The sequence below is a fragment of the Nyctereutes procyonoides genome, unplaced genomic scaffold, assembly GCF_905146905.1.
Source record: "Nyctereutes procyonoides isolate TBG_1078 unplaced genomic scaffold, NYPRO_anot_genome, whole genome shotgun sequence".
Taxonomy (NCBI): Eukaryota; Metazoa; Chordata; class Mammalia; order Carnivora; family Canidae; genus Nyctereutes; species Nyctereutes procyonoides.
Genome location: NW_026575030.1, coordinates 31,505,194 through 31,517,287, shown reverse-complemented (window position 1 = coordinate 31,517,287; position 12,094 = coordinate 31,505,194). Strand labels below are relative to the sequence as shown.

Below are 12,094 nucleotides of genomic sequence, written 5' to 3'. Positions count from 1 at the left end.
CAAAGTAAAATCATCTGAAAATTTAAATAAAATTAGAAGTCTGTAGCTATAAAATCATGACTAATTAGAAGGATTTTTTAATGGATGTTTTTTAATGTTAGCTTTATCTTTCAATCTTCTATGTGATTTGAAGACTTAAAATAAAAACAAATGAACTTGTATACAGTGAAAAACCTCTCCGCCATTGTCATCTTATATCTGGCCAATTTTCAAAACACATATGCATACAGCCACTTTTATTAATTCCTTTTATTATATACCTTTCTAGTTTGTTAATTGCATATATGAACCAATATTATTATGTTATTTTTCTTCTCTTCATTCCCAAAAGATAGCATATTATATACACTATTCTACACCTTGCTTTTTTTACTTAAAAGTAAAACATTTTACTTAAAAATGTGTATTATGAAGATGGATAGGTATGTGATAAAGTATCAGAAAATGTTAATGATAGGATCTAACTGGTCAATATGAGAGAATTCACTGTAAAATTCTTTAAACTTTGCCCCTGTTGGGGACTGATATTCCTCAATAGTGTAGTTGAAACAGGGTATTAAGTAGAGATGAAATAATATATTAACAATGTATTGCTTCTGTTTTTAGCTCTGTGATTCCCAAAATGTGTAGAAGGCACACTGGGCAGCTGCCCCAAACTCATGTGATATCCCAGGATATTTAAAATTTTTGAGGTTAACACAGGAATATTAGACATGTTGTCAGACGTCACATGAACCAGTAGCTTCAGTTAATAGATACTTTCATTATTCAAGACACTATATTCTTGTCAGTGATGTCATATCTTTGCAAAGCTGAGTTGTGATTGTTAAGCTGAAAAGCAAGTATCATACAAAAATAAATGTGGAACAGATATTCAGTTTGATTCCAAGGTTTGAAAATTTTACAATGCCCAGTAGGTATTTATATCCCATGAAATCATCCATGAAGAACTGTTATTAAAAAATGAAATTAAAATACCATTTTTTTCTTTCAACCTATATATACTTTTCTCTTAAAGTGGCAGTTGTTAGGGGACGCCTGGGTGGCTTAGCAGTTGAGTGTCTGCCTTCAGCTCAGGGCGTGATCCTGGAGTTCTAGGACCAAGTCCTGCATTAGGCTCCCTGCATGGAGCCTACTTCTCCCTCTGCCTGTGTCTCTGCCTCTCTCTCTCTGTGTCTCTCATGAATAAATAAATAAAATCTTAAAGAAAAAAAAAGTGACAGTTGTTAGGACATACATATTTATTAAGTTGGTTGGATAAAACTTTAATAAATGGAATTATTAGGTATATCTTTTGTTATAGATCACTGTGAAAAAGTTACTTAAACACTGAGGATGTTGCAAACTAAGCAAGTTTGAGAATTTCTGTTTTAACTTAAGTATTGTTTCCCTTTCAGCTGTGGTATTTCCTTCTTATAATGTTTGTAAACTTTCATAGTGAGTTTTCCTCAACTACTGTTTCTAGCTGGTGTATCTGTTGGAGATCCCGTACTCCGTACTGGTAAACCCCTCTCAGTAGAGCTTGGGCCTGGCATCATGGGAGCTATCTTTGATGGTATTCAGAGACCTTTGTCAGATATCAGCAGTCAGACTCAAAGTATCTACATTCCAAGAGGAGTAAACGTCTCTGCTCTTAGCAGAGATGTCAAATGGGATTTTACACCTTGCAAAAACCTACGGGTATGTCTTTGTAACAAAGATTTCTAAAGTTGGTGAAAGAATGTGAAATGGATGTTTAGTGAACTCTTTTGTACTTTTGTCAAATAAAAATAGGCCACAGAAGCATAGTTTAAATTTCTCTTTAAATCTACTAGAAGAATTATAGAACTAAAATGTTTTATGATAAGTGAAGCAAATGATTTAAATAATATCAAGGATGAATCTATTTGACATTTATTTGAACATTAAACAGCTTGATGTTTATTTGAACATTAAACAGTGAATGCATTTGTTCTCTAGGTTGGTAGTCATATCACTGGTGGAGATATTTATGGAATTGTCAATGAGAACTCACTCATCAAACACAAAATCATGTTACCCCCACGAAACAGAGGAACTGTAACTTATATTGCTCCACCTGGAAATTACGATACCTCAGTAAGTAGTATATAAACTTTATCTCATAGTGTGGTCCTTCCTGGTAGTAGTCCCATTTTAGTGTCCTAAATAGTACTAGAATTGATACTTGATATGTCAATTTTAAATAACTGCCATATTTTTTTTACCATGATGATTTAATACTTTATTGCAAAATGATTACAACAGGGTTAGTTAACACTTCCATCGGAACACTTCATGCACTTAATTTATGTGTGTGTGTGGTGAGAACACTTAAGCTCTACTCTGTTAGCAGCTTTCAAGTATATAACACAATACTGTTAACTACAGTCATCATGTTATACATTAGATTCCCTTATTCATTTTTTTTCAAGTTTTTTATTTAAATTCCTGTTTGTTAGCATACAGTGTAATACTAGTTTCAGGCATAGAATTTAGTGATTTATCAGTTACATACAGCACCTAGTGCTCTCACAAGTGCTGTCTTTAAGACCCTTCATCCATTTAGTCCATCCCCTACCCCTCCAGTAGCTCTCAGTTTGTTCCCTACAGTTAAGAGTGTTTTGTGGTTTGCTTCTCTTTTTTTCCCCCATGTTCATCTGTTTTTCTTAAATTCCACATACAAATGAAATCCTATGGTATTTGTCTCTCTCTGACTTATTTTGCTTTTAAAATAATATTCTTTCACTCCATCTGCATCATTGCAGATAGCTAGACTTCATTCTTTTTATGGCTAAGTAATATTCCGTTGTGTATACATACCACCTCTTCTTTATCTATTCATCAGGGATGGACATTTGGGCTCTTCTCATAATTTGCCTATTGTTGATAATGCTGCTATAAACATTGAAGTGCATGTATCCCTTTGAATCGGTATTTTTTATCTTTTGAGTAATTACCTACTATTGCAATTGCCAGATCATAGAGTAGTTCTACTTTTAATTTTTTTAGGAAACTCCATACTGTTTTTCAGAGTAGCTGCACCAGTTTGCATTGCCACCAACAGTACAAGAAGTTTTCCCTTTCTCCACATCCTCACCAACACCTATTTTTTTCCTGTAAATAATTCCTATAATTATTTTTTAAGATTTTTGTAAAAATATTTTATTTATTCATGAGAGACATAGAGAGAGAGGCAGAGACATAGGCAGAGGGAGAAGCAGGCTCCACGCAGGAAGCCCGACTTGGGACTGGATCCCCGGTCTCCAGGGTCAGGCCCTGAGCTGAAGGCGGCACTAAACCGCTGAGCCAACCTAGCTGCCCAGGACTCAGGATTTGAATCCAGGACATATCTTTCCAGAGAATCTGTCTTAATACTGCTTAGTATTACATATTACAGCCTCTTATACTACCACAAGTTATTTAACTAGTCTCTATAGTAATGTTCATTTCCAAACTTATGGTGTAAGAAATGGGCTATAATATTTTGATAATAGGACATTTTGTTGTTTTTTTTTTAATAAAAGATTTAAGATTTTATTTATTTATTCATGAGAATACACTGAGAGGAGAGAGAGGCAGAGACACAGGAAGAGGGAGAAGCAGGTTCCCTGCAGGGAGGCTGACATGGGACTTGATCCCAGGTCTCCAGGATCACACCCTGGGCTGCAGGCGCTAAACCGCTGAGCCTTAAAGGATTTTATTATTTAAGACAGAGAGAGCATGCATGCATGAGTGGGGGGAGGAGCAGAAGCAGGCTCCTCGTTGAGCAGGGAGCCCAATGTAGGACTCCATCCCAGGATCCTGGATCATGACCTGATCTAAAGGTAGCTGCTTTACCAACTGAGCCACCCCGGTGCCTCTGATAACAGGACATTTTGTATACATAAAGGAAATTCCTAGAAATGCAAGAACTGGGTCAAAGGATATGTACATTTTGAAATTTGGTGGGTATGGTCAAATTACTCTCCAAGTTAGCAATGCACAGAAGTTCAGATTTATCCTCAGTATTGTCCTGAAATCTGCCAAATCATTTAGCTTGAGTCTTTGGGATGCTGAATCCCTAAATTATGAGTGATCTACCATCTTGTGATAGCATAGGCTATCCATTATATCTAATCAGTGTAGCAATGTCAGTATAAGAACAAAGTATGACATTTGGACTTGTTACTTTCAAATAACGGTAAGTGTTCTGGATATCATTTGAAGTGCTGCTTATGTGATTTATGCATTGAAATGCTATATATAAATTGAGGGAATAAAATCTATAAAAAGATTTTATTTGTTCATGAGAGACATAGAGAGAGAGGCAGAGACACAGGCAGAGGGAGAAGCAGGCTCCATGCAGGGAGCCCGATATGGGACTCGATCCTGGGACTCCAGGGTCACGCCCTGGGCCGAAGGCAGGCACTCAAACACTGAGCCACCCAAGTGTCCCTTTTTTAAGATTTTTATAAAGATTTTATCTTTAAACTTGGGCTTGGGAACACAAAAAGCAGAACATACGGAGTTTTTTTTAAAGGGAAAGCAATATATAGTATAACATTTTCCTACCATCTTAACTTACACTACATTATTAAAGCTCTGATTCTTAAAGCATAGAATAGACTTACTTTGATTTTAACTGTCAATCTATATATACATAATAAATTGTATGTTAGATTATAGGAATTCTAACTCTGGATGAGCTATTTAAAACTTAGTCCTTTAATGTTATTGATAGTCACATCATATACAGTGAAGTCAAAATAGTCTTTGGTGTATGAAGATAATTTTATTGAGAAGATCATTGTAACAAATAATCTGTTCCCAATAAATGGTAAAATAATAATTTTCTAATTATTTAATAAGAGTAAATCTGTGCTCTACAAAATATAGAAACAAAAAGAGTTAAGATTGGGATTCTAGGCAGTCAGTTAGCCTGACTCACTAGCTAAGAGACTCACACTCCATCCTTCATGGAAGGAACCCTCTGGGGTAGACAATTCAAATTCACGTATCAACAAAATTACAGATTTCTATAGGTGTGTGGATGTTAGGATTATTTGTGAATAGTTGAAACCATCTCAGTGCTCATAAATGTTAGAGTATTACTCATCTTTTTTGCTTTTATAAATATTTAATATTTAACGCTATTAAATATTTTAGGGTTCTGAATAAGTATTTTTATTTAGTAGAAGAGCATAGTAATAAAGTAAACAAATGAAAGAGTACAAAATAAATTATGAATATTTTCATTTCTCCCCCCAGTCCCAGGGGTGTCTTCTATATCTTTTAAGATTTGTCCCTGTGCGTATCCATATAATTTATTTAACTATTCCTCTGTTACTTAAAATACCTCTTTCTCAAAAACTCCTATTTTTTAGTTATTGGAACAGTAATAAGTATACCTGGTTAAAAAAAATGAGAATCGTATATAAAGAATTACAAGAAAAAGTATAAATCTCCTTCTCCACTTCTGCATACCACTTCTCTACCCTCAAGAGGAATCTGGATTACTTTGATTTTAGAGGAAGAAATGTTCATATTCATAAATTTGACTGTACTTAACATCCTGCTGCATTTTTATAGGATGTTGTCTTGGAGCTTGAATTTGAAGGTATAAAGGAAAAGTTTAGCATGGTCCAAGTATGGCCTGTACGTCAAGTTCGGCCTGTCACTGAGAAGCTGCCGGCTAATCATCCCTTGTTGACTGGCCAGAGGGTCCTTGATGCCCTTTTTCCGTAAGTTTGAGCTGTGCCCTGTGGTTTTTCCTCAGAAGATTAAATGTGCTTCTTGTTTACCTGCTTTATAAAGATTTCATGTGCTAATCCTATAATAAATTTTATCTAGAGAAATAACAGTGAATTAGTTAAATATATTCATATATTGCCAGTGCTTATTATGGAGTCAAATCACTGAAGATTTATTGTTTCACAGTTGCAAAAGGAAAGGTTTTTTTCTAAAGCTTTCTGAAAAAAATTTCCAGAAGTAAATCTGTGCCCAAATAATATAGCTGGAATTAGTAGATACAGGTATCAGTATAAGTCGATGGTTTCTAAAATCAGTGGAGCTCTCCGTGCTGCCCAAAATTCATTCTTAATTTATAGTCTGCTCTTTGCCATTTTCTTTGACTACTTAAAAACCTCTTCTCTTTAATTCTCAGGCTTCACCATACCCTGCTTTGCTTTCAACAAATGACTTCATTTAATTCACAGAAAAGATTGAAGCCATGATACAGTAATTCCTTCAACTTTGATCACCAACCCACATATGTCCCACTGACCCTTGAAACCTATTCTCTGAGTTGTTCTCATTATTTCTCATAAGATCTTTGATCCTGTGACTTATTAGTCAGCACCTCTTGTTTCCATATCCTTCAATATCTAGCTTAAGCTTATTAGGCTGTCAAGTTTCTGCATATTGGCTGGTATACTACAATTTCTTATTTCTTTCTTTTGTTATACCCACCCGGCAAAATCCCAACCGTGAAATCAGTCCAGCTACCTCCTCCCAGGTCTACACACAGGCTACTGAGAAAATCAGATAATCGGTGCAGGTTAGTATCTCACCACTGGGTTGCAGTCCTGCATTTCCCTGTTTACCATGCTCCCCCTCTCCGCAGCAGCTGTTTCAGACCTCTACACCTGTCTCAGGGCCTCAGCTCCATTCTTCCTTCTTCCTTTGGCAACAAATGATCATGCTAGAGCCTCCATGGAGAAGTTAGAGACCATCACATTTGAAACTCCTTCAGTTAATATATACTTCCATTTGTCCCTTCTTCCTTTCCTCTTTCTGGAATATATCCTGCCTCCTGTCTCCTCAGAAACCTCTCTTTAGGTTATCTCCCTTTAGATAACCTTAAAGGTTATCTTCCTTTTATCTCCTATCTAATGAAAAAATATCTACCCTCCACCCTTTTCCCCTTTCTACCTTCCACTCTGTGTCTCCTCATCTTCATAGCCAGACCTCTTGAAAAATCAAATTAGCCATCTCCACGTTTCCCATTCTGACTCCGTGTGCCCAGCCAGTTGCCTTGCCCACCCAGTTGAAACTACTCTCACTAACATCATCATTCATTCCCATTACTGATAATTCAACAAATAAGTTTTAGTATTTCCTAAATTCCTACAACTTTGGATATTACTTTCTACTCCTTCCTCCTTGAAATACCATCTTTCTTTGTTTTTCCTGTTAGCCTCTGTATACAAGTTCTTATTCTCCATTTCAGGTTCCTTCTCCCTTAATTTTGATATTTCTTAGAGTTTTTTTCACCCTCATGACTTAAATAGTAATTTGATGACTTCCAAATCTGTATCTTCCTCCCAGATCTCATGTGAGTTCCAGACTCACGTGTTCACTTCTGTTCACACCTCTCCTTTTGAATGTCTTAGAGGTGCCTCAAAGTCAATATGTTCATAGCTAAAATCATCTTATTCACTACTTTCTTCCTTGAAACTTGCTCATCTTTTTTGTTGCCGCTTTCAACAGATGACACTATCATCCATCCAGTAAATGCTGACTCTAAAATCTGTGACTTCTCTCAAGGATCAGTCTTACGAGCACACATCTAATTATTGAACAAGTGCTTTTATTCTCTTACCTAGATATGTTTTATCTACATCTTTCATCCCTACTCCATGACTTTACCTAAAGATCTTACCCTAATTCTGCAATAATCACAATCAGACTTCTTCTCTTCCCTCTTACCTTCTTTCTAAATGATTGTCCATACTACATTGTGACCCATCTAAAACACATACCAGGTCCTGCACTGTTTTTCTTGAAACTCCTCAGTGCACTTTATTGCTTTTAAAACAAATACTCCTTAACTCCCTACAAAACAGTCTGTGATTTAGCTGTTGCTTATCTTCCAGTAACCTCTCAGCCACTTGACTGCCCAATCCCCTTATATACTATCTTCCAGGCATCCTAAAGGACTTAGTTCCTCAAGCAATGCAATTTCTTGCCCCTGGGCCTTTGGGTATGCTGTTTTCTCTGCCAGGAATGTTCTTTCCCCTCGTCTGGCTAGTTTCTCTTTCCTTTCAGATCTTAGCTACTCTCAGAAGGCTCTCCTAAGCCCACTTCAATACAGTGTCAGACTTTACATCCCTTCCTGTGTTCTCCTATAGTGCCCTGGATTTTCTCTGTGATAGCACTTTTCACATTGAATTGCTGACCTTCCAAACTGGGGCACACCCAACCCTGTCTCCCCACTCAAGTTAAAAGTGATTGGAGAGAGGTATACAAAACCACGGAACGAATATGGACATGCCCTCTTAGTTTATCAAAGTCACTGAAGAGTTTGAAGGACGAAAAATTTTAATGCATATTAGTTTTATATTGAAGATACCTATAATTATTTTTAAGACTATAGTGTTTTTGTGAATTTTATAATAATAAAACACAATATTGCAAAGAATTTCCCTTAGCATTACATTTCATTTCTCCCACCCACACCCTCCTGCTCTACATACACAGCATGTGCACAGACATATGGACACATACCACGACATTCACTTTCCTCTGCTGTGAAGGGTAGCTCACTCTCCGTTGCCACTGCTTAGGGAAAGTTTGAACGTAGCTGCTAAATGGCACTATAATCACCAGCTGACTCTTCATTTTATCCCCTAGAATGTGAGCTCTGTGCTTACAGTAACATGCCTATCTTATTTGCTGATCTCTCTTCAACATCTCCAAGCAATTTTTAGTGCCTAGGAAGTACTTTATAAATACTCAGTATATAAAGGGATTGGCATAACACCTTACTTAATAAAAGTCTTTGTTCATTAACCTTTATAGCAGGATGTGATTTTTCTTAGGTCTTATTTTTTGCCTCAGAAGACAACTTAGAAAAGTTGTTTAAATTTGTATTTTAGCTTTAATTCCTATATTTACGCTTTCATCAACTAATTAATATAAGCATTCTAAATATCATTGATACTGTTTTATCTATTTTCATATTCCTTTTCCCCATGTATCTCATGGCATATGTTCTCACTTTCAAACTATTAAAGATGGTAGAGATGGTTAATGATAATAAAAAATATACACTGTTATAGGTATCAACTGGGGGAGCAATTATAGTATTTGTATCTGTATATCTATCTTTGTGTGTGTATATATACACAGATACAGATATAGATACAGAAAAAGATGAAAATATTTCAAAGTGCTTTCTCTAAGTTGTATTTCTGGGTCACTTACCTACTTATTTGTTAGTATTTATTAACAAGTAAAGTAATCCATACTTTGTTTACTTTGCTTAGATGTGTACAGGGAGGAACTACTGCAATCCCAGGGGCTTTTGGCTGTGGAAAGACAGTGATATCACAATCTCTATCCAAGTATTCCAACAGTGATGTTATCATCTATGTAGGATGCGGTGAACGAGGAAATGAGATGTCTGAAGTCCTCCGGGACTTCCCAGAGGTCTGTATATGTAAAGCTTAAAATATCATTCTGGAGAAAATACCACTAATCAACTTTCAGTGGCAACTAGTAAAGCTTTGTGTTGGCTCTGGAGCAACATTCTCATTCGTCAAGGATCTCTTAAGGAATTTTCTAATTATATTTGTGATTCAATTTGTATATCTAAGGAAAGGAATTTGATTTTTTTTCAGTTAAATACTTTAAAGTTTCTTTTTATGATCTGGTGGTTTTCAGTTATTAAGAGAAAGATAGAAAATAGACTATTTATAGGTGGGAGCTTCATATCAGCTTTATATGATTTACTGGCTTGCTAAAGTAATATTCCTCTTTCCATAAAATAATGAATTTCATTTATGAAGTGGAAATAATTCCTGTCTTTACAGCATAGTTGGACAGGGAGAAGAGGTTAGAGTGATGGGAAATTTTACTTTGGGAAAACTGATTATAAGAGTGATTAAATATGGGTAAATTGTAAAAGGGGGGACTAAAATGTTCTGTTTGGATATTAGAATATCAAAATAGATTGTTTGCCTTTAGCTCACAATGGAAGTTGATGGTAAGGTGGAGTCAATTATGAAGAGGACAGCTTTGGTAGCCAATACCTCCAATATGCCTGTGGCTGCTAGAGAAGCTTCTATTTATACTGGTGAGTATACAAATTAGAATAAAAGCAGTTTACATCTGGGGGTACATTGGTGGCCCAGTCAGTTAAGCATCCAACTCTTGATTTTGGCTCAGGTCATGATCTCAGGGTCTTCAGATCAAGCCTCATATCAGGCCCCATGCTCAGCTCTCATGCTTGGGGTGTCTACTTGGGGATATCTCTCCCTCTCCTTCTGCCCCTTCCCCCCACTCACTTGCTCTTTCTTTCTCTCTCTCTCTCTAACATAAATCTTTTTTTTAAAAAAAGCAGTTTACATCTGTTCTTAAGTTTAAAGCTAGCATGACCATAAAATGACATCACTGGTCTTGAATCTAGAGTAAGATGGAATCAGTCCCCACAGCAGTCTTTTGGCTACAGTTTCTTCATCTGTTTCATGGTCTATTAAAATCTGACTTTTCTAAGTTTCTTCAAGAAAGGCTCAAGGAAACTGATTCCATGGATTCTTTTTTGTCTTCATAAGTTTGTTTTTATTCCACTGCCTTTAATTTTTTTCATTTTTCTTTCTCTTTAATCTCTATACCTTTTAAGGGGCTCAAACTAACAACCCCCAAGATCAAGACTTAAACGCTCTTCTAACTGAGACAGCCAGGTGTCCCTGCACTCCCTTTAAATTTTCATAGTAGTTTGGCTGGATATAAATATTTTGGGTCAATGTTTGTTTCCTTGAGACCTCTTATTCTAGCATTTAATCCTAGGGAGAGAAGAGGGGTGGCTTGGTAGTCAGGTGGGCCTCCAACTCTTGGTTTCAGCTTAGGTCATGATCTCAGGGTCATGGGATTGAGCTGTGCATTGGGCCTTACGCTCAGCACGCAGTCTGCTTAGGATTCTCTCTCCCTTTTCCTCTCTCTCTCTCTTGCTTGTGCTCCCTTGTGTGAGCTCTCTCTCTCACTCTCTATCTCAAAATGAGTAAATAAATCTTTTTTTTTTTAAATGCAAGGTATGGGATGCCTGGGTGGCTCCAGCGGCTGAATGTCTGCCTTCAGCTCAGGGCATGATCCTGGAATGCCTGGGTCAAGTCCCACATTGGGCTCCCTGAGGGAGCCTACTTCTCCCTCTTCCTGTGTCTCTGCCTCTGTGTGTGTGTGTGTGTGTGTGTCTCTCATGAATAAATAAATCTTAAATAAATAATAAAAAATAAAAAATGCAAGGTAGAGATCTGAAGCTGACCTGCTTTTTTTTCTTTTTATAAGTGACTTTTCTTTGTGCCCAAAGGAATTTCTCCTTAAATTTAAAGTTTTGTAACTTTCTAAGGATATATGCCAGTATCGATAGTTTTGATGAATTTTTCCCTGAAACTTATGTCTTTTCAATCTATGAGTATATCGTTTATTTTGGACAATTTTCAAGAATTGTTTCTGAAATTTTTTCTCTTCCCTTATGGTTATTCTCTTCAAACTAGACATATTTATCTATTTTCCATACATATCTTTTCTCTCTAATTCTTTTTATTTAACGTTTTGTCCATTTGCTCACAGGATAATCAGCATATTCTTTGCTTCTAATTAAACCTTCATTTCTGTAATAGCTTTGTTTTTTCTTCCAGTTCTTTGTTGAGTTTTGCTGAGCTTATTACTATATACGCCTTGAGATTTTATTTTGTGATAGAATGTGTTATTGACATCTTTCACTAATTAATAGTGATCATAGTTTTCATCTGTGCCTTGGCAGTTTCTTTGGCCATCATTATATTTGCTCTTCTTGTTTTCTTCTTGTATTTTTGTGTAGTTCCTATACTCAAGTGTATTGTAACTATTATTCACCTTTGCAGGAGATGGGAGGGGATGGCAGGATTTCTTCATGGGAATCTGTGAAGTTTGTTATGGCATGGAGTTGTATAAGTAAGTTATTTTGCTCTTCTCTCCTGCCAACAGATATCTGCAGTTGCAAGGTCACTTACAATGAAGTCTTTCTCTTCCACCACTTTTCCTTTATTGTAAAGGGGTGCCTACATGTGTTTTGTTTGTTGCCATATCCCTGCTTCTGCTTGATGTCAAACTAGTTCCAAGGAACCTTGCTTGTATC

At 36.3% G+C, this 12,094-nt stretch overlaps 1 protein-coding gene across 2 annotated transcripts in view; it reads left to right on the top strand.

Annotated features, from left to right (window-relative positions):
• ATP6V1A (ATPase H+ transporting V1 subunit A) overlaps positions 1-12,094 on the top strand; it is a 65,277-nt gene that overhangs the window by 35,082 nt on the left and 18,101 nt on the right. For both annotated transcript variants that reach the window (XM_055315951.1, XM_055315952.1), the window contains 5 exons: positions 1,466-1,680; positions 1,960-2,097; positions 5,569-5,720; positions 9,246-9,408; positions 9,946-10,054. In XM_055315951.1, coding sequence (XP_055171926.1) covers positions 1,466-1,680; positions 1,960-2,097; positions 5,569-5,720; positions 9,246-9,408; positions 9,946-10,054 — 777 coding nt within the window. The remainder of the gene's footprint in view (positions 1-1,465; positions 1,681-1,959; positions 2,098-5,568; positions 5,721-9,245; positions 9,409-9,945; positions 10,055-12,094) is intronic.